At 35.0% G+C, this 24,130-nt stretch overlaps 1 protein-coding gene across 7 annotated transcripts in view; it reads right to left on the bottom strand.

Moving 5' to 3' along the window:
* The window catches only part of zmp:0000001168 (signal-induced proliferation-associated 1-like protein 2), a 52,630-nt gene that overhangs the window by 8,341 nt on the left and 20,159 nt on the right, over positions 1-24,130 (bottom strand). For all 7 annotated transcript variants that reach the window (XR_006155283.1, XM_042728756.1, XM_042728751.1 and 4 more), the window contains 11 exons: positions 21,092-22,726; positions 15,783-15,907; positions 14,899-15,087; positions 13,133-13,307; positions 12,391-12,494; positions 9,980-10,137; positions 9,286-9,889; positions 7,471-7,745; positions 5,401-5,772; positions 4,219-4,348; positions 1,662-1,785 (listed from right to left, as the gene is read on the bottom strand). Coding sequence is in view for 6 of the 7 variants with exons in the window: in XM_042728756.1 (XP_042584690.1) it covers positions 1,662-1,785; positions 4,219-4,348; positions 5,401-5,772; positions 7,471-7,745; positions 9,286-9,889; positions 9,980-10,137; positions 12,391-12,494; positions 13,133-13,307; positions 14,899-15,087; positions 15,783-15,907; positions 21,092-22,217 (3,382 nt within the window). In the remaining variant the exon portion in view is untranslated. The remainder of the gene's footprint in view (positions 1-1,661; positions 1,786-4,218; positions 4,349-5,400; positions 5,773-7,470; positions 7,746-9,285; positions 9,890-9,979; positions 10,138-12,390; positions 12,495-13,132; positions 13,308-14,898; positions 15,088-15,782; positions 15,908-21,091; positions 22,727-24,130) is intronic.

Consider the following 24,130-nt stretch of genomic DNA (forward strand, 5'->3'; position numbering starts at 1 on the left):
ACACTACAAGGGCTCAAAAACAAAAGAGATTTAATACAGGAGTAAGTGAAAATGAAACCTCCCAGAGGAAGAGGAGGAATGGAGCCTCCCTGTAGCTAAAGACAAAAGAATATACAGGATGATGAGGTGATGAACAGATTAAAATACTTACAGATAATTATATCTAACTATATACCTACTAACACATCTATCTATCTATCTATCTATCTATCTATCTATCTATCTATCTATCTATCTATCTATCTATCTATCTATCTATCTATCTATCTATCTATCTATCTATCTATCTATCATCTATCTATCTATCTATCTATCTATCTATCTATCTATCTATCTATCTATCTATCTATCTATCCATCCATCCAAATAGGGGAGAGATAGCATTATCAATAGTAAGTGAAAAACTGTCGGATTTTGCCAAATTTATTTAAGAACCAGGCTTTGCTTTGATTTCATCTAAACAGTCCAAAAGGGAAGTAGAAAGAAGAGTAGAGGCTTGGAGGACAAATAGAGCTGGGTATCATCTGCATAGCATTGGAATTTAATACCAAATTTTCTAAAAATATGACAAATGGGTAATAGGTAGATAATAAATAAAAGAGGCCCCAAGACAGAGCCTTGAGGAACACCAGTAGTAACAGATGAGGAATATTATCTTAATGTCGCTTTCTACATGTATTTTTCTTATGTAAAATATTCAAGGAATGTTTTCTACATTTGTGTTAGTTAAAACAAGGAAAAAAGACAACTAATCATTAAAATATTCATTAAACTAAAAGTAACAATATAACAAACCAATATAATAGCATTATTTACTTTCCTTCTTTCTTCTTAAAAGGGACGTAAAATTAACACTTTCCTCCTTTATGTATTACTCAAACATTTTAATACATAAAAAATACAATAGAATTCCTTTGAACATTTTTAGTAATGGAAAAATCACAGTAAGAGCAATTTAAAAAAATAGTTTTAAATTATTTCATTCAGTATGAACTGATTTATAGAAATGAATCAGTAGCATTTTAAGGATGAAATGTACTACATGCAGATGCAGTACAAACAAAACACAACTTTTGCCCCAGATTTCCATTCTGGATGAGTAACCACTAGTTGCTGCATGTCAGAGCAAGTGTAATAATTTTGTTGTGTGTTTTGTCATTTTTTATTCATTTATTTTTTAATGTGTCTATATTGTTTCTTTTAATCTTTATTTCCGATTGGTTTTAACTAATTTAAATCAAATTAAAGTAAATGAAAATGAGAAACATTTATTAGTGTTGATGATTTCCTATGTAACCATGTGTATATGATCTGTAAAATCTGTTCAGATTTGCACACATTCCAGCCTTAAGATTAAATGAAAGAACTCCTGCTGCTTTTCAATTAATTACAGAGTTAAACCTCCCACGGTTTAATATATCTAAAGATCCCATCTGTACTTGTGGAAACTGCACTTATAGATTACCAATGAAGCTTTATGTGTTTTGAAGCCACACAGTCATTGTAGACGTACCTATATGAAGGATTATTTATTAACCCACTGCAAATAATGGCCTACCATAGCAACAGGGGTGTGAACTTATAACATTAACTACATGAGTCATTTTAAAATAATAAATTTAACCTGTAATGTTATTGTGGTAACAGTAAGAAACACTTACTCTTAGTGATGGAGTTATGGAGGCTCAGAGCTCTGGAGTTTCTTTCTGCATTTTCCATGCAGGAGGATCTCAAGGTCACATCACTGACCGATGGCCACTCTTCAGGCCCCTGATCACACACAGACAACAGAAAGGAGGAATGAAACCATCAACGAGTAGAAGTGGCCGTACGACCAAAATATCATGGTAAATGTATATAACAATGCAGTTATTTTTGCTTGAATTTAAACTTCAAAGTTATAGAACTGTCATATATGTAGTAATTATGCGTACAATGTAATACAGAGAATTAAATGTTACAAATGAAAGGTTCTTTCAAATGAATCAATGCTCACTAACACAGATTTAGACAGATTTGTGAACAATATTTGAGAGAAATAGGCCTTTTGTGTACATAGAAAAAGTCTTAGATCTTTGAGTTCAGCTCATGAAAAATGGGAGCAAAAACAAAAGTGTTGCGTTTAGAATTTTGTTCAGTGTATATTTAATTTATTTGTAATTAATGACAAGTCTGGTATAATTAAAAGACAGCTTTTATACAGAATTAAAAATAAAAGACTCAAAACAATCAACAACAAACATTTCCTTCATTTTCTTATGACATATCAAACATTATCATACTTTCTCTTTTGTCCCACTAAGTACATTCAGTATTTATTTATTTGAATATAATTTGATGGATGCAAACCAAAAGATTATTTATTAATTTAACTTAATCACTGAAAAGTCTGGTATCATTAAAAGCTTTACTCTGACTTAAAAACAAAAGGATCAAAACTGCAATCAACTAAATCAACAAATAATTTTTACTCAGTGCACTCAGACAGAAGATAAAGTATGATGAATATGAACAGATAAAATGCAGGAAATAGAGGGAGTGATTTTATGAGGGAAAGAAGGGAAAGGATGAAGTGGGAGGAACGGAAAGGAAGGAAAGAGAGAGAGAGAGAGAGAGAGAGAGAGAGAGAGAGAGAGAGAGAGTGGGAGATGGATCTGAGAGGTTAAAACCCTTCTGAAAACACAGCAATCACATTCCAAATACAGAGAGTTACACAAGCGGATCCGTCAGAGGCCCTCTGTGTGGGAGACAGATACTGAACACAACAGCAGCACATCATGCCATGATTCAGGTGCTTCAATGCATTGTGCTCTTCTGTAAGTGTTCATGTCCTGAGAATTGTTTCTAAGTAAGCTGGACAATTAGCCGTGTAACAATTCACTTGTTTTCACCATCCATCAATTACAAATGCAATTGCATTAATCTTGAAACATGGATTTCAGAATCATGAATCATTTGTTTTGGTCAAAAATCTATTTAAAATGCTAAAATATGAACGAACAGTGATCTTGGTAAGTATCATTAAATTTTTTAAAATATATAAACGCTAAATTCAGGGTTGCCACGTTCAGGGAAAAAGTAGGGAATTTTAATTATGTTGATTTCCAGACTGAGGAAAAAAATAATTTAAGGAACACTTTCCTAAGTGTGCTTGGCTCTAAAATATTTTATTATGGTATATTAAAATTTTAAATTTGCTTTTAATATTTTCAGTTTCGACTTTGATTTTAGTTAAAGTTTTAGTAAAATTGATGTGCTTTTTCTTAAATATGTATATACTGTTTTTTAAATACATTTTTAGTTTTAGTTTTAGTTATTTTAGTACTTAAATTAAACTAAATGAAAACTAGCTGAGAAAATAAATTTAAGTTTTTAAATATTTTCTTTTATTTCAGTTAATTTATTTTTCTAATTTGAAGTAATTTTTAATGTTTATGGTTTTACTTTTAGTTAACTATATTAATTTTGGTTCAAAATGACTTTTAAAATCAATTCTTGACTGAAACAAGCAATTCACAGAATAATAGGGAATTTTAAAATTGTTATTTCCAAACGGAGAAAACTCTTATAATTTCTCTTTTTTTTTAATTAATGGAATATGGAATAATTTCCAAATATTTTATAATGATAACATAGTATTAAATATTTTAATATTTAATAATAATATAGTAATTATTTTTCATTTAAGTATAGCCATTTAGATTTAATTTTAAGATAGTCATTTAGTAATTTTGTTTTTTTTAGCTCTAAAATATTTTATGAACACATTGCATTTGTTACATTTGTTGCATTTGTACATGGGTTTAATGTGTTTACTTTCAAGTTGCATGGTGCAAAAACATTCTTAAGTAGTTTGTCTTTTTCTTAAGAAACATTAGAGGCATTTACATAACCTATCAATGCATTTAAAAAAAAACACTGAACTCAAATTAATTCTCATTGTGAATTACATCTAATTGAATTATTCTGAATTTGAAAGGAATAATTTATTAATTAAATTGAAAACCTACAAACAGGTTTATTCCTTTAAAGTAATGTTTGTGTGTGGCGGAAGACATTGACAACTCCTGGGCTGCTATGAGATTCATTGTTTCTGTGCCTACTGTGATCACATGATCATTTCTCGCTTGTCATGACAATCAGTGCATTCAGTAGGCTGTTTCTCCCATCAGCTGTAAAGTGTCTTAATGAAAAGAGAGCAGTGTGTGCATTAGATACCTGTTGCTCTTGCTCCAGAGGCACTTTGGGTTTGACTGCCAGTATGAGGTCAGGGGTCTCGTCCTGAAGCTCTCCAGGGTTTTCATAGATGTGCCTGTTTGCTTTCAGCCCCACGTTATCATACACATGCCTGACAGACAAACACATGCATAGAGGAGAAACATCAGTTAAACGAAATACATAAAAGATAGGACAGAATAAAAAAAAATAAACATTTTACAGCATCCAAATTAGTACTTTACACTTCTCTACTATAAAAAGTGTCTTTTTAAATTAAATAAAATATTTGTGTTGTCTATTGTGCTTATAAATGTGAACGGTTTCCAGTTAAAGGGGTTGTACATATTCTTGGTTACTTTAATTAGAGTACTTGTTACTGCAATAATAGACTTAAAAGAATATATCAACTGATTTGAATATTTTTAGAATGCATGCTAACTGTAATTAAGTAAAAAACTGTATTTTAAGCAATAATATATTAAATGCAATTAGATTGGAGAAATTTAAAGTGCTTTTTTGACTTATTCAGGTAGGACTTAAGTACATCTTCATATGTAATTTTATAAATACTATTGTTTTTGAAATATGGTGAATGTACTTACAAGCATTTATGATAAACTATACTTTAAACTCATTTCTACTACTCATTATTACAAAGTGCACTTTAAAAAAAGTTCAAAAGAAACAATCATAGTTTCATACTGTTAACAAACTAAAACGATCATAAATCTATTTTCATTAAAATAAAAGAAAATATACTGTAGATATTAGATGAAAACTTAAATGTAAAATTAACTTTAAAAATGTAGTAATTTCAGTAATGAAAAAATAAGATTTTTAAAAATAATTTAATTTGAAAATGAAATGCTGCCTTCACAGTTAAATGGAATAAAATAAGTTGAAGTACTAAAATTACGTAAACAAAAAAAATTTAAGATAGATATTAAAAAAATAATAATAATCAAAGTAAAAATGATAAAAGAACACTGCAAAACTACTTGCACTATAGTTAACATGCCAACTGAAAATACAAAAATAAAACATTAATAAAACTAAAATGACATAAATAATACTAAAACAACACTGCTGTAAAAAGGTCATTTTAGAACCCTGATTTAATCTGTTTAAGGAGTACACAGTTTTTGAGTGAAATGAGATGTAGGCAAACAGAAATCTGTATACTCTTCAATGATGTCCTGGTACGGAGGGTGTCCCTCTAGCGAGTAGCTCCGTGTGAGAGAGACTTCAGGACTCTGGCTCTTCATGCTGTCCTGCAGGGAAGTCGCCCGTAAGAGAGGCAGGCTGGGTGGGGAGAGGAGCGAATCTGTTTCCATGGGCTCTGGAGATCTCTTCTGCTCCTCGTGTATCATCTGCTTTGGAGTTTCCCTGTCTGTCGTCTTATTTTCAATCTGTTTCTTCTCCTCTTTCTCCCCTCTGTTGCCATCAACTTCAACTTCTTCATCGTCATCCAGAACCCAGGCCTCGCCTGACTGTCCCTCTCCAGATTTGCTCTCTGTATCCTGGATGGCCTTCTGGTAAAGCTCAGAGAAACTCCTGAACTCAGACAAACACAAGAACAACAGACAAAGTTTGAGCTCATTTATTTCTGCGTGTGCATTTCACTGTTAGTCATGGATGAAGAGATCAGTGCTGCTATTTTGGTGTTCTTTTTTTTTTTTTTTTTTGAAGAATATTATATAATCAAAGACTTACATAAAGCATGTTGAATAAGTCACTGTATATAGGATTTGAACAAAATGCCATTTTAACCCATGATCTCTGTGTGTGTGTGTGTGTGTGTGTTTGTTTGTGTGTGTGTGTGTGTGTGTGTGTGTGTGTGTGTGTGTGTGTGAGCATTATACAAGTTGAATGACATCTGAGCAGCTGGTGAAACACTAACTAAAACATGTTGATGTCAATAGAATGGGGTCTGTCTTTCATTCATTTGCTCCCTCCTCCTCTCTATCCATCTGTTTCCCTCCCTCGGGAGCATAGATAAAAATATACAACACAAATGCACATGTACAAATAGATAATTGGATAACAGATAAGAAGATATTAGGTAGACAATAGGTAATTAGATAATACATTATTCATGAGGCAGTATAATTATTGTGGCAGATGAGTAATGTATTGTAAGATATTGACAGATATTATAAAAATTGGCTTTAAAAGTCAATGTATTGTCAGTGCACAGCAATTGCAATCAAGTTTGTCAGCCTAATTATTTTCACTACTTATTTATAATTACTTTTTAAAAGTTTTTGGAATAAAAAACTGCTCAAAAGTTACAGTAAAGACGCAACAAAAAAAAAAGATTCTATTTCAAATAAATTCTGTTTTTATAACTTTCTATACATCAGAGAATCCTTGGAGGGAAAAAATGTTTCCACAAAAATATGAAACAGCAAAAACGTTTTTTTTACATTGACAATAATCAGCACAATTATTAATTATTGAGCACCATTAATAATTGATAAAAATTTCAGCAGCAAATCAGCATAGCATGAAGGATCATGTGACACTGAAGACTGAATAATGATGCTGAAAATTCAGCTTTGATCACAGAAATAAATTACAATTTATAATACATATTTACATAGAACGTAGTTCTTTTAAATTGCAATAATATTTCACAAATTTACTGGCTTTGCTGTATTTTTATCAAATACATGCAGCCTTGGAATCTTGGAATCTCATCCATATGGAATTATGTTTCCACTATGGGATAAAAAAAATAAAAAGGTAATTGCAATGCAATTGCATATTGTGAGATAAAATGTCACATTATCATTTTTTTTGGGGTGTGGGGTGCGCGAACAAAATAGAGAGAAAAAACAGAATCATGAGATGTAAACAGAACTCTGAGAAAATAAATAATAGAATTCTGAGTTTTTATCTTGCAATTCTGTGTTTATATCTTGCAATTCTGAATTGTGGGCTAAAACCTTTTTTTAAATTCTGGAAACTATAAAATATATGATCAATTATCCTGGCTTTCAAAGATACTTCTTTCAAAAATGTAAAACAAAATTCCTTAACCTTAAACTTTTGAGCGGTGGTTTTTGCCGGGATACACATTACATTCACCATCCTTAATTACATTATTAACAGCACTCCACTCACTGCTTACTATTTTTAACTCGTCAGCCCACTTTTCTCTAAAAATAATGGCAGTGTGTGGAGTCTTTACGTCATCCCCCCATTCTATCCACTTCCTCTGACACACAAATAACCCGTCACCTCTATTACCTGCGTGGTTTTCCGTTCTCATCTGGAGGAATGACTGTGATGTGGATCTTTTGAGCCGTGCGGAGGAGTCGGCTCCGCTCTTCCAGGCTGAGGTGCACCAGGACCTGCCCACAGAGACGAACCACACGAGCCCCCAGCTGCAGCCCGCCGCTCTCCGCGTATCCGAACCGCTGGAGCTCCGTTACAAAGCCTTCCTCGCTCATCAGGAAGCCCGGCTGACCGACACCGTCCCGCAGGGGAGTGACCTCACGCGCCTCACAGCCTCGAGTCACCAGCTGTGGAGAAGTACAGGAGCATCATGTTAAAACAGCACACAGCACATTATAAAGAGCCCCCAGTCTTAACCCTGAAAAGCCGGACATATGAAACAATAAACCATTAGACACAACGTTTTTTTATTAAGCATCATATTTAATATATCAGGTTTTATAGCTTTTATAGTCTGACAGAGTGAGAAAATGGAGGAAAAACAACTCGGTTTCTTCATAGACTCAAACTGAGCAAAAATAAGCAATTTGGTGCAGATGCTGATAGTTGTATGGACAACAAGTTGAAATTCTGATAGCTTGTAAATAAATAAGATAACAGAGATAACATTATAGCACATACTTGCATAAAATGATATAAATATCAGACGTCACCCTATATCTCCAATAATATTTATTTTAAGATGATATTTAAATGCTTAGTTTGATGATCCAAACATACAGAACCGAAATTTATTCAGACACCTTTTTCGCTGTAGTTTAGAAAATGGTAATAAAATATGACAAGAACTCCCAGTTATACTGTCAGAACAAATCTTAATAATGGCATCTTCTGTTAGACTGTCTCACAAATGAATTTGGTTGAATAGCTGTCAGCTGTTAAATTTAAGTACACAATTAGATAATACCAATTTAGGTCAACCAATTACCAAGCAATGCTTAATTTTGTTTTGTCTGTGGTGTAAAAAGCTTGCATTAGCAATTAAAGAAAAAACACTTCAGCAAAACATGGTCAGGTCAAAGTGTCTATTTTGTCAATTTTACTGGTATTAAACTGTATTTTGTTTTTTTGTGTGTATTGTTTTTCGTTTTAATTTTTTTTGATATCCTCACTCACATAAATGAACTATAGTGTTCTGCACCCACTAGTAAATAAAATGTAAAAAACTATAATTGTTGTTTGTGTCTTTTATTTTTTTGGTTTGACTGTATAATGCAATGCATTACAATCATGATTGAGGGATGAACAAATAAACAGTACCTTTAGGGGTACAACAGCTTGTTGTTTTTTATATATTTGATTTTACATATTTGAATGGCGGCTGAGACTGTGTTTTCAGGACCATGGACAGATCTCATACTAGAATCGTTGGCTTAAAGTAATTCAATAGCCAACAACTTTCATAAACCAGTAAAAAACAGGTTGCTATTGCTGCAAGATAAACCTAGGTGGTGGAAAAGGCTCTGTCATTCTCACGAGGGATGGATAATTTTTCCACACTTTATATAGGACACAAATTTGTGGTTTTGATTTACATGCGATAAGTGTTGATTATCACATTTTTTAATATGCATATACATGAGATTTGCTCTTTCTGCGTCTTCCTGGTCTGTGTTTTTGATCGGCACTTTCTAGACTCGTTTAAGGAGATGTGTAATAGCGCCCCCTAGCGTATAACAATGAAAACATGGAAACCCCGAAAATTTAGTGTTTGGCAGGGAAAGATTTAAACATGAAATTTGGCGTAGAAAGACTGAAGTAATAGTTTCTTATTTAAAACATACTCCAATATTCTTTGTTTTATTCATATATTACAGTAAATCATACCTCTAGCCTCTGGACAACCTCCTTTATATCCTCAACTTGGCTTTCTGACGTCGTCACAGTCACTGCCTCGCCTCTCTCGTAGAAGATATCCAGCGAAGGGCCACCCTGAGCTCCAGACTCGGTCACGGCCTTCCAGCCAATCACATCACGGCAGCTGCAGTTGAATACGACAGTTCGCGTAGATCGCTCTATGAGCACGACTGACTCCGCCGACACACCAAGCAGACAGGACAGGCTCAGACCGTTGTTCTCGCCGCCCTGAACGACGGTGACGGCCCACACTAAAGCGCCGGCGCTGTGAAGCTCTGCACCTTTCGCACCCTTCAGCTTCTCCTTGCGCTTTCCGCCCAGCGACAGCAAGGGGAATTTGGTGGAAGAATCAATGGGTGTTGTGGTGACGTAGTTTTCTGCTAGGTCTTTTAGGTACTCTTGCCGTGTTCGTGTGGCCATAGAGCGAAATTTCTCTGATTTCTCTGCCGCGTTCTCTGCGTTAATGGCTTTGGCAAGGAGAAAGTCCCGAAAGGCAGGAGAACGTGGGAAGCGTGCACCTTTAGGGAAGAGAGGACCAAAGAGAGGGATGTCCTTGGAACGAGTTACTGCAACTCTGAGAAAGGTGGAGATAAAGACATGTTTCATTTTATTTGTAACATTTCATGTTTTCTTTTTCTTCAGTGCTTTTTGTCTGCTGTCTTACCTGTAATAGGTGTTTTCGGTGCAGGGCTCGTGTACTTGGACAATGATGAACACATGCTGAAAGTGAGAACGGATGGTTTTGGGGGTGAAAGGTAAAGCACCTGGCTCCTGGAAGACTATTGTGACGATATCATTCCCTATGTGCCTCTTCCTCAGCAACTAGAAGATAAATAGCGAAAAAGACATAGAGAAACTTTTAATTTTAAATGCAGTGACTTAAATAAAAAGTGCAGTATGCTAAAGTCATCAGACCCTTGTGAAAAAGAAGTTTGCTTAATTCTCCTGAATGTGCATTTGTAGTGTATTTCAAATCTAAAAAGTATGTATATATATATATATATATATATATATATATGCCACTTAAGTGACTTCAGCTTCATCATTACAAATGTGTGATTACAAATATATTTGAATACATGACATACAAGTTTAATTAAAAATGACATTAAAGTATATTTTAGTTTGCCATAAATGCTTGTCAGTACATTCAGCAGTACTTTAACCATATTTCAAAGACAACAGAAGTATGAATTTGCATATAAAATGTACTTGAGTCCTACTTAAGTGAGTCAAAAAAGCATTCTAAAGTTCAGCCAATCGCATTTAATATAAATTTGAACCTAAATAATAATTAGGATGCAATTAAGTGATTGAAAGCATTATATTCCATTTACACTTAAAAGAGTCATGAACTGCCTCTGTTTTTTTATTTTGTACTGTTCTCTGAGGTCCACTTATAATGTTATCAAGATTTTTACATAAAAAAACATCACAAATTAGAAGTAGTAGTCTATTTTCTGTCCTGTTTTTAACCCCCTCATCAGAATGCTCTATTTGAATAGGTGTGGCGGATTGTAGACTCGGAAGTAAACGTCCACTTCTATGAATGGCAAACCGTTGTGTATGTTTGACAGCCACCTCCTTCACAGATGGATGCTGTAGTGATTTAGGTTAAAATCGCATAAATACTCGTATCAAACGATCTGTTTAACAGACAAAGCAATAGTGACCATGTTATGAAAACAGTTACTCACACTTGTGTTGTGACATATCTGTCAGATCCAATATAGTCGTCATAGCATTCTCTTTTAATTTCAATCTTTCTGCAAATCCCGCATCAAATCAGGCCTTGTTTGTAAACGAATCCACAGTAAAATTAAGTGAACGAAGGACCAAGTTCTTACTGACACAGTCTGGATCTACATTAAAAATAAAGTTCATCCACTCTTTCCTAACACTGGGATCAGAAGGAAGGCAATGCATGGACTTTTTTTCCCCCACAACTTGGCACTACTCTGTCTTGTATTCAGAGCCATCTTTATAATTTGATTTCTGCATAGACCTGTGCTTGCTTCTCTCATGTGTGAATCGGTGGGCGGGGCTTAACAGGCAGCGATGTAGAATCGGTGGGTGGGGCTAAACAGGCAGCGACGTAGAATCGGTGGGTGGGGCTAAACAGGCAGCGACGTAAAATCGGTGGGTGGGGCTAAACAGGCAATGACGTAGAATTGGTGGGAGGGGCTAAAAATGTAGAATTGTGGGCAGGGCTAAACAGGCAACAATGTAGAATCGGTGGGCGGGGCTAAACAGGCAATGACGTAGAATTGGTGGGCGGGGCTAAACAGGAAAAAAATTAGAATTAGTGGGTGGGGCTAAACAAGCAGCGATGTAGAATCAGTGGGTGGGGCTAAACAGGCAGCGACGTAGAATCGGTGGGTGGGGCTAAACAGGCAATGACGTAGAATTGGTGGGAGGGGCTAAAATGTAGAATTGTGGGCAGGGTCAAACAGGCAACGACGTAGAATTGGTGGGTGTGGGTATAAAGGAGCAGCGATGTAGAATCAGTGGGTGGGTATAAAGGGGAAAATGCGTAGTATTTGTGGGGGGGTATAAAGGGGGAGATGTGGAGGATGGGTGTGACCTTTTGGTGAGGCGGTGCTTATCCACACTATTACATCATAGAGTTGTACATTCCACAAGCTGTTGTTTGGCAGACTGCCTTCAACATAAGCTGTTTTTAGACTAATGAGAAAGTTTTGAGTTCTGAAACTTACATGATGTTTTTATAATACAACAATGTAGAATTGGTGGGCAGGGCTAAACGGGGCTAAACCTCTTATTTGTCAAAAGTTTAAAGGAATTTTGGTTTCTCAGTTCATGACCCCTTTAAGTATAATCTTATTATATAATAAGTAATGCTTTTCAGTGTCCACTAAAGTATATTTCTTTTGCACAAGGCGAGACACCAGGTGATTTGCACTTGCATATCTCAATACTTATCCTATTGCTGATTCAGTCATTGTTCAATCAATTCGATCATTGTGAAGTGAGTAATGTTTTTTTTTTTCCCTTTCAGAGATATACTGAAAGTGGTGAAGTTTCAATGGGACATTCTAGGGTTCTGTGGATTACCTGTTGTGTATTGTTGGCTGTGTATGGAAGCATGGTGGAGACATGGAACATAATCTCGTAATCCTGGTAGCGAGTATACAGTGAGTGTGTACCGGTAGAGTCGGCTGCAATTAAATAATAAAAAAAAGCATTAAAAACTGTAATATTGTGAAATATTATTACCATTTAAAATAACTATTTTCTATTTGAATATATAGCAAAATGTAATTTATTTATATGATGAAAAGCTGAATTTTCAGCATCACTACTCTAGTCTTCAGCGTCACATGATCCTTCAGAAATCACTTTAATATGTTGATTTACTGCTCAAATCATAAAAACTCATTATTATCAATGTTGAAAGCAGTTGTTCTGCTTCATATTTTTGTGAAAACTGTGATAGATCTTTTTTTTTAAATAATAGAAATGAATAGAAAGTTCAAAAGAACAGCATTTCTTATAAACAGAATTTTTGTAACACTGTAAAATCTTTACTGTCACTTTCAATCAATCTAATACATTCTTGCTTAAAATAAATTTTTCTTTAAAACATAAAATTTTACTGATCCCAGACTTTTGAACATTTTACATGCAATCACCTAAATGTGAATTTACATTTATCTTTTTGTGGAACAGCTACAAAAAAGAAAAATAAATCTCTCAATTACATTCTACTTATATACAACACATGCAATAAAACTAATACTACTGTACTATAGTGCAGTTATATGAAGACTGACTGTATGTTGATTTTTGGTCTTACTTTTGGTGTCTAGTTGAGCTCTGTATTTCTCCCAGCCCTTGAGTCGCACTCGCTCTCCAAGAAGGTCCAGAAACTCATCGAACTCTGGTCCGGCGCTCTCATTGTTATACATGTCCTCTTCAGTACTCTGTCCTGCTCTGCAGTACATAATGCCCACCTTATGCTGGAAATTCAACTTTACACACACATAAAACACACATTAACAAGGCTGAAATTACAGCTACTTCTCCAACTTGGTTTTTACACACACAACATCATTCTTTCTCATTTTGTTATTAAGCCAGTTTCACATTGCATGAAAAAGTGTAAGAGGAGCAAAAGCGTAACTACAGAAGCAGGCATATACAGTCAGGTCCTTATTTGTACACAGGCACAATTTTATTATTTTAGCTGCTGACCTAAACATATTCAAGTTACATGTATATAATGAATATGAACTTAAAATGCACACTCTGATCTTTAATTTGAGGGTATTCTCATCACAACTGGAGGAAATGTTAAGGAATTACAGCTCTTTAATATATACCCCCCCCCCCCTTCAAAAGACCACAAGTAATTGGACAGTTGACTCAACAGCCATTTCATAGACAGATGTGAGCTACTCCTTCATTATTTCTGCATAAATTAAGCAGGTAAAAGTTCCGAAGCTGATTCTAACTATGCCTTTTGCATTTGGAAGCTGTAGCTGTGAATCCACATCATCTTCGTTCATCTTCGGAACACAAATTAAGATATTTTTGATGGAACCTGGGAGCTGTCTGACCCTGCATAGACAGCAATGCAACTGAAATGCTCCCAAGTCCAGAAACGTAGCAAGGAGATTTATGTGCGCAAAAGAAAAAAAAAGAAAAATCTGCATCACCCTGGTGCCATTCTGGAGAATATCCACTGGACATATGCTGTTCTGTGTCAGCTGCCTCACGCCGATACTCTGTTTCCGTTCAGATCAAACTACAACAACGTAGGAAACAGATCTGGCATGTCGCAGCTGACACAGAACAGCATACGTCCAGCGGATATTCTCCAAAATGACACCAGGGTTTTGGAGAATACCAACGAAGGTCTTATTGGTTTGAAACGACATGAGGGTGAGTAATTAATGACAGAATTTTCATTTTTGGGTGAACTAACCCTTTAAGGAAGTCATTGCCTGCAGAAGATTCTCAACAGAATACTAAAAATTAACATTGTATTAATGTTTACATTTATTTGTCAATTACATTTGAGCCCCTGAAAATGGGACGAGGGGGCTGTGCATAAAAATGTTGTTATATTTTTGTTCAACCCCTTGAATTAAAGCTTAAAGTCTGCACTTCAATCACATCTTCTTTTTTTTTTTTTTTTATCCATTGTAGAGGTGTATAAAGGCAAAAGCACAAAAACTCACTCAGTGTCTGAATACTTCCAGACCTGACTGTATAAAAGCTTTTACAAGGTATATATATTTAAATGTTACAGTTTGTTTGGAAATACATTTACATTTATGCATTCATCAGTGCATTTATTAGATGGATTTATGATTGACTTTGCAAACGTAATTCGTCAAAGAGTTAACTATAATTATAATACACAATACCAGATTTATAAGACTACTAGGAAACAAGGCAGAACAGCACTTGTCAAGCCAGTTCAAGTGACTTTTGTGTTTACAATAGAAGTTGCATCAACTATATACACATATATTTACAGTATAATATTTTAGGATGTTTGTTGATACACTATTTCTAGCAGAACTGCAGAAAGCAGCTCAATATCACAGCTCTTACCCCCTGCTCGTCCAGCTTGAGGAGCGTGTCTCTGACTTTAGGGGACGTGGAGGCCAGTCTGAGGCAATGTAGGTTGAGATCGGGCAAAATAAACTCCAGCAGTCTCTTGGGTGAAAGGCCGCGTGGCGTGGTGTGGCGCGCTGCAGAGGGAACGGACTCCTCCAGGATCGAACCTCTCAGGGTCTTCAGCTGCAGAAACAGCGAGGACCAAATAATTAATGAGTGCAATACCATAATGTAGATTTAAAGGGTTCATATATCTTATACATTTCTTATATATATTTCTTACATATATATATATATATATATATACTGTATATATGTATATGTAGATTGATTTACAAGGCATTTGAATCTTGAGTCAGAATTTCATCTTACTTTTTGAGCAAATAAAGTGGCTGCACCAAATGTGTGTATACATTTATTTATTTATTTATTTATTTTTTCTCAGTTTGGGCTTCTGAATAAAATTGAGGTGTTTTTTACTCCTCTTTCAGCTTCATATTTTTTTATACTATATAAGCCATAAAAGCCTGATTTTTCAAATATAATACTCAGCAAAAAAAACATATGCAAACTTTTTTTTTATATATTTTGTTTAGCAATGTAAATGCATTCATAAATATATTCATATAATTGATAATGATTAATTATATAATGTTAAAATTTTTATAAAAAAAGAAAAAGAAAATGAAAGGGGAAATATGTGCAAAAACATTCTAGTGATCATCTCATTCATTCCAAACTAACTCAAAAGCAGGGAGAGGGTGGAAAATTGCTTAATTTATGAGCATTTTTTTCTGGTAGACATTAAAAGCAATTTGAACAGACCTCAAAAAAAAAAAAGAAAAAAAAAAAAAAGATATAACTGTATTTGTATTTACTTCCGTGGTCCTGAAAATGATTCTGTAGTTGTACTGGGACCCGCTTGATCCCTCTTTTTCTTCCCTGCGGAAACTGACGGCCACCGGCCCCAAACGCTCGTCCATGCCAAAGAAATTCTGATGGTCTGGAATAAAAGAGGGGAATGAAGATTTTAACAAAACATACAAAATGCAATAAATAAATACATGTGAAAATAACAGGAAGAAACACCAGAATACTGAACAATAGAAAAAGAGGAACAGTGATTGTGTAACCTTTATCAGCTCACTACTGAGATGAACAAGCATGCATTACGGCTAAACTACTGTACAAACTGTATGCTAGTGTCAAGAGTCCGGGTCAACTCTGTTCTACACTATTTTTAAATAGCAAATTATTATTGTGACAAATTATTGTTACAACCACAGGTGTTTTAATAATCAAGTCTAAAATATTCCTTCCTTTTAGATTTCATATGCAACTATTATTACTACAGTGAAATTATACATTTTAGTAATTATGATGATGTGTAATTTAAAAAGAATGTAATTTATAAAATTATTGTAAATAAAAAGACTGTAAATTTGCGCATTGCATCCTCTGCAATCTTACCCTAGCATCTGAAAATCTGAAATCTGATTGTAGTTTGAAATGCAGAATGAGTCATCAAAAATGTTGATCTGTACTCTCCTCCGCAACCCTAGTTTGAGAAATACTGCAGTAACCCATACACTATCAAAACAAATTACTTTTTAATTATAATAAAATACAATTATCCATCATAAATAAAAGGCCACAATAAGAGGACGATAAGTGCCACTTCACATTTAACTAAAGGCACTGCTTGCTTATCTGTCAGGCAACTGCAGACACAAAAGTCTAGCATTTTAACTTAAACATCTCTTTTTTATTCTGTTGAGCACAAAAGCAAGTCTAAAACAAAATGTTAAGAACTGACAGTCTTTTCTGAACATCTCACAGCACTGAATGTGAACGGTGACTGTTGCGCCATCTGTTGTACTGTTGTGGGTGAGTTTGCATTTTGTGAAGCAAAACACATATTTTGTGTTAACAGGCCATTTAAATGTCATTCACTAAACTTTTTCTGCACCACATCTGATGCAAATGGGCCACTTTGATGCAAATTTTCAGTCAGAAAATTTGGTCTTAGAAGACTAACAAATATACAACAACAACATATACAAAACAGTAAGTTGGTTTAACAAAAGCAATAAAAGACAGAAAAAATTGCAAATATTGCACCTTTATGGTTCCAACAGCTATTCACAGGGACAACTTTGTAACTTATCTACTATTAAAAGCCACATATTAGTACCTTAGAGTAGTAACCCTAGTGGAAAAAGTATACTTATTGTATTTGTAATATATTCCCTGTTTTAAAAGTACATTGCAAATATACTAACAAAAAATATACTATCTTTAAATATATAAAAAGTAAATTAGCATTATGCTTTTTGTCTATTTTCACAATAAAACTTTTAACACACTTTAAAACAATTGTAATTTAGTATATTTTCTAAAAATTAATTTTACAAAAATATACTTGAATTGAAAGTTCTATTTACTTTTATAAGTATATTTATTTGCCCTTTATTTAAATATATTTTATGAATATTTTGTGCTTAAATGATTATTGTAACAATGCAATGAAAGTATACTTTCAAAGTACATTATTAAATAACCTGAAGTTGTAGTATATTTTAAGTCACATTTTTGAGTAAATTTTAAGTTTACTTCTTTATGCAATTTATTATTTTTATTTTATTAAGTTTTTATTCTCTTTCAATATTGTTTGGAAGTGGAATGACATACAGTTTGTCTTTAGACCTAATAATTACACATTTGCATTTGAGTGATTGAGGATGGAAAGCAAATACATTATGAGACACTATATAAATGTTGAGAATATACTATATTGAGCTGAACATCTCTAAAAATAATTTCCTCCACGCAAGCTCTTTAGTTAAAACACAGAATGCGTTTGTGGTGGAAGCAGAAGATGCCCCATCCTCACTCTTGAAAGCCACCAGGGTCAGAATTTCACAGGATGTTCCATCCCTTAACCGTACAACAGAATTGTTTCTCTTTTTAAGAGTGGTGTTATTACAGGAATGATAAAGAACACTGCTCACTGAGAGAGAAAAAAAAGATTTTTTTTAATGCTGTTCACTTTATTTAAACAATTGATTTTGATTTAACACCATTATATCAGTTTTCCCATTCAAATATGACTGCATCATGTTGAACAGACTTAAAACAGCTATTTTCTTTTACTATTTTTTTTTCTTTTTAATAATGATTTTGGAGAAAGTATGTTTTTATAGAGTATAGGGCTATAGGTTATTATAACTAATTAAAAGATAATCAAATAAATACATAAACAATAGTAAATATATTTACTATTTATATATTTATATATACTAATATTTACTATATTTCACTGAAAAAAAAATTATTCATTGAATTTACTACATTTTTTTAAGGAAAGTGGTTGCAATCAATTTATTTTAGCCACATTTAAATAAACAAATTTAGTTGACTAACTTTCAACATTTTGTTTTATTTAAATGTAGCTAAAATACATTTTTGCACTTACCTTAAATATTTTTTTTCAGTGTACAATATTCTTTCATATTAAGCCTACACTGAGCTTTTTTTTTAATGTAAAAACTTTTACTTATGGCAAAATATATATTTTAAGTGTATTTCCTAAAAATGATTCTAAAAACCGCGCCCGTTTTATCGATATTTCATTACAACCCTAGTTTCCACACACAAGTACATCTGATGTGTGAGCGGTCATCAGGCGCAAAAGTAACAAAGAACAATTCTTTATAGAATTGCAATATTGTTTGGACATGTATAATTTAAAATAGTTTTGTATTTTTTTTTTATTCTATTTATTTTACATGTTCGAAATAAAGTCTAAAAAAATTAAAAGCAAATTCAGCAAAAAAGTGAAGTTTGTGTGTTGCCGTTGTTACAAAATGTTTTTTATGTTTTGCAATGCTAAAACCATTTGAGGTTTAAATAAACACAGTTTGAATTGTTAATAATTTGTCTCTGTCTGTCACTGAAGTTATGTATTTATTGTAATGACCTTGAAAAGTGGATTCAGCATTGGGGAAAAATGTGCATATTTTTACTCAAATATAATAAACTTATAGTATATTGCTTGTGTTTTTCAAAGACACTTATAATTAATTTGTAATGTACTCGTAATACAAAAAAGTACACTATAATATTACTAATCAAGCATGTAAATAGGTATATACTTAAAGTGTACTAAGTATACTTCAAGTTGTTCCAATTTAGCATAAAAAATATACTAAATATACTTTATACTTTAGTATAATTTAATTACAACTAAAATACACTTAGCACAAAAAAATAGTTGTTCCAAAATAGCACACTTCAAGTTAACTAATCATAAACACACTTGAAGTAAACTGACAATTTGTCTGGCTGCAAGTATACTGAGTATACTTTTTTTCACTAAGGAATACTGTATGTAGAAGTACCCCTTTAGCTATTACTATGAACCTTTCTGGGGCAAATATTTTATTTATCTTTAAGGTACACTTTAGTGCCTCAGAAAAGTAATAGAGTAGTGTAGAGTAGTGTGCAGTATGTAGAAGTAACCCTAAAGGTACTTTTTTACTTTTAGGGGTAACCCTTATCCCTTAGTGTAGTAATATTCTTTATAGTAGTACACCTTAGGTACTTCTACAAACCTTTTAGAGGTAAATAAAACAAGTACCTTGGAGTAGTAATCCTCTATATAGTAATAGCCTACAAGGCGGTGGTTCTTAACTCCAGTCCTGGTGACCCAGTGCTCTGCACATTTTGTATGTCTTATTTAACGCACCTGATTCAGATCATCAGTTCAACTATTTAAGGTGACAAGGTGACATTACCAACTACTGGCCTGGCATGCATTATACTGCATATTCAGTTGTTTTCATGGATCTTCCTCATTTAACACACTTGATTTAGATCAGCAGCTCCATGAACTGAACTGAATGTGTCAGACAAATGAGACATACAAAATGTGAGGAGCAGTGGGTCCCGAGAACCGGAGTTGAGAACCACTGCCTTAAAGGTCCCTTTATAGCCCTATGAGTACCTTAGAGTAGTAATCTACTCTTATCTGAATGAAAAGAACATAAACATAAAACTGCAGCGCTGCAGGAAAGTAGAGTAGAGTGTATGCTTTTACATTTTAGATGTATTATAATTTGTTATGTGTTGAATCTAGTGTGACCGCAACTTAATAGTTAGTCGGCGAGAAGAGGCTTAGTCGATCAAAAATTTCTTAGTCGCAGGAAAAAAAAAAGCACAGAAAGTGGCCAAGTCACATAGTCCATGACGGACAGATTATTAACAGCTGGGTTATGTGGTAATTACAGTACATAGTTGAGTAGTTGATGACGTTTGTTTCGTTCATCGACCTCAAACATGGCTTATTAATGAAACATTTAAGTAACGGCATCCTTACATGGCCGCTAGCTTTACGCTAACCCTTGAAAAATGTGCACTATTGAAGTGTTTGTGCAGAGTGTGGAAGCCGAACAGTAGTGCGCTCACTGCATGACAGTTAACTTGGAGGAGCCGGTGGGATCATTTGCATTTAACCTAAATACTTAGTCATTTTTGCTCATACAGATAAGAGTAATACATCCGTAGAATCTGAAAAATGTTCACTTTCATGTCCGTGCACTCACAATAACAACAAAATGTTGTGCTTTTGTAAAATAATAAAAACAAAAAGGATGCGCTTTCTGCCATCTTGCATAAATAAAATGAACCAAAACTCCATGCTGGCCTCTCAGACATGAAAAAAAAATTATCTACAGAGTGCGAAATATCTACTTTTAATTGAACCAATTCAAATGGAAAACAAATTGTTCCAGATTATATAATCCATATAAAATGTGAATGTCCATTGTGGAGATGAGGAGTCAGTGTCATCAACATCATCTCTTAAGCCAAAAATACAGAAAACACTGGTTTATCAATAACTTATTGTAATGTTAAGGCAGTCTTGCTGTTTTCCCTACAAAGCATTCATAATCATTACTTCTGCGCTGTGCTGTGGCAAGCTTTAAGTGTGCACTTGAGCACTTATAATGTAGGCTACAGGCAATTAAAAGCACATTTTTTTATTAATATAAACGTGCGATTAGTTGACTAACCACTTCAAATGAACAACTATTAGTCAATCAGAAAATATTTAGTTGATGGAAGCCCTAAAAATAAATGTTTCTTCAAAAAGTGCAAACATGCTTCACCACACACACAGCCTTACCTTTCATGTAAAAGTACTTGTGATAGTACCGAGCCCCCAGGTCTGCATGTTCTATAAAGTAGTTACTTTTCCCCTGTGCCTGGACATGGCTCTCCCTGGGCTCCTCTAACACGGACACAGCATTGTTGGGACTTTGAAGACTCCTCCACCTGTACCTGCCGGCCCGCGGCAGGCCGAGCCCCACACTTTCCTCGCCACCCATCTCATTCCGAAAGTGAGGACAGCTGAGCAGGAGATCATTATCATTCCCATCTCCTTCGTCCAGCAAGGACTGCTCTAGATCTTCCGAGCCAGTCCCGCTTCCCGAGCCGCCCCCTCCGCCCTGAGAAACTGAGGAAGGTGTGGATTGTGAAAGTGGACGGAGCTGAGAGGCAGCTGATGCTCCGGACGTGATGTTCTTCTTGCGTCCGATGCTGTCCCGATTGGTTGCAGCCTCCGACAGGTCGAAGAGGATGCTCTGTATGTCATAGTGTGCAAAATTGCGCACCCAAGCACCACCTGGGACTTGGTCACAGGAAAAATGAGGGGCCTGTGGAGGGGACGGTTTGGACTTCTTCCCGAGCCCCTCTGGTTTGGGGGGCTTGACCGGTTTTGACGTATCTGCTGCTGGGGCACAGTTTCCTTGATACACACTGTCCACCTCCGGAGGTGCCTCTTGCAGACCCAGCAGAATAAACGGATCTCTGAAGCGCAAGGCACTGGGACTGAGAACACCTTGATTTTCCGAACTGGGATCTACAATCTGGGTTTGTCTTTCAAGTGAGGACAGGCTACCATACTCTCGGTGGAGGGACTCGCCCTGCCCAGAGGTCCCAGATTTGTCGCCCCCTACTCGGAGCAGCTTCCTTCCGACTTGCCCCGCTGAATCCAAATCTCCAAGGGTGACATCACTGTTGCTGCGCTGCATTATGTGTCCACGACCTACTGTCCTCAGATTCAGCGCAGCTGCGCTGGGTGTGACACTCTCGCTGTTTGTTCCCTCTCCCTCTCTCCTAGGGGGCCATTCTGCCACGACTCGTGTCCGCACGCTACCACCATCCTGCTTGGGGTCAAAGTTCACTCTCGCTAGGGTCGGGCGTGGGCTCTGCCTGCGAAACTTGCGGATGAAGAGATCGTCTGACTGCATGATTTAAAGTTGAGGGAAGCTCTGACTTTTCAGTTGCCCTTGCCCCTTTTCTTATGCCTCTGCACCAGTTTACTGCATCTGTGTGAACAAGTCAGGAGTTTTTGGGGAACTCAAGTGACTGGCACAAATGTTTCTTGTTCTAGCCATGAACACTGAAATTCTCCAGTGCTGCCAGCAGATCTCCGTTCGATATGTTCCTCATTCGCTAAAATATTCAGAAGGGCTGAGCACAACCTTCTACCTTGGAATAATATAACAGCAGTGCAGGCTCCAGAGATGATTTCAATCTCTTGGTAGACATCTTAAGTTCTGACATACTGGATAACTCTCATCATAAATGATATAGGTTGCATCCAGCAGAATGACTATGACTGTATGTGGACTGACTGAAATTGGATTCCCAGTCTGGTTTATTCTGAGTCAGGTACGCCTCGTTGTGACTCTCTGTTCACGGCCGACCAACAAGCTCTGCGCCCTTAGAGACCACGGCTGCATCCTCCACTGTATTCCTGAAACACAATGAAACAGGTTATTATTAGTTTGTATGCAATAATAGATGTTGCTTTTTTGTAAATTTCATTGTGTTGCATGGCAGTACATTATATGCTGTAGTAAAATCTGCTTCACCACTTGCAATATTCTGCTGTATTCTGTATTGATTTGTGCTGCTATTAGTGGGGAGTGGGGACGACCACATTAAGTTATTTATATGAGAGTGGTTTGTTGATTGACTTTAAACAGTCACTTACTTTTCATATTAAAAGTGGTCAGTCTTTTGTGATGTGGACAAGGTTTAACAATCCGACACTAAGCAGAAAACTTACTGTGTACTGTGTACTGTGAAACAGCTGAAGATGGAAATATGAGTAACCTCTTTTCCCAACTAATAAAGCACACAGAGTATTATGAGAAGCAAACGTGCTGCACATTCAGTGATCCATTTAAGCATATAAAGCAATAAGCTCTGTACACTCATGTTTTGTGAAGTGTGTTTACAGTAATGTGGAAACACACATGAAAGATCATACTCTTCAGTGGTCAAAATACTTGCCTTGGTAAAGTAACAATCCAAAAAAAAAAAAAAAAAAAAACCTGATATGTTTAATGAAAACCACTAACTGTGGCTGGTTAACTTTAGTAGCTTTAATAAGTTATATGTGAAGTAATATTTGAAAAAAAGTTACTTGAATAGTGAAATTGGTATTGGTATTGGTATTGACAGCCAGTGTAAGGCTGGGCGATATGGCCAGAATTATTATCACAATATTTTTCCTATATCACATGATATATTGATATTTATCACAATATTAATTTACCATTAAAGGGGTCATGAACTGCATTTATAAGTATTTTATAATGTTCTCTGAAGTTCACTTATAATGTTAGTGTGATTTTACGTAAAAAAAGAACATCATAACTTAGAAGTATAGGCTATTCTCTATCCTGTTTTTAACCCTCTCTGCAAAAGTTTTTATAGGCAGGGCACATTCAAGACTCACAAGTAAATGCCCACTGCTATGATTGGCTAACAGTTAAAAACCTATTAATACTCAGTATATCTCAAACAGTCTGGAACAGACAATGCAATAGTGGTAAAAAAAAACCTTTACTTAAGCTTATGTGTTGTGACATTACTACTGGATCCAAATTAGTCAGACTCAGCACTGCATTATCTTTTACTTTCAGTCTTTCTGAAAAGCCTGCATCATACTGTCTTGTTAAAAATCAATCCGTAGTAAAGTAAAGCAAACAATCAAACAGTGTTTCACTGACGCAATCTGGAGCCCTTTGCTAATTTTACCCTGTGTTTACACTGGACATGAGCGGCATACATAACAGAACCAATTATAATCAGCAATTCTATTTACACTGGTTACTGCACGGACGGACACAACAAATACTACCGACAGTTA

This window comes from Cyprinus carpio, chromosome B7, assembly GCF_018340385.1.
Source record: "Cyprinus carpio isolate SPL01 chromosome B7, ASM1834038v1, whole genome shotgun sequence".
NCBI classification, from domain to species: Eukaryota; Metazoa; Chordata; class Actinopteri; order Cypriniformes; family Cyprinidae; genus Cyprinus; species Cyprinus carpio.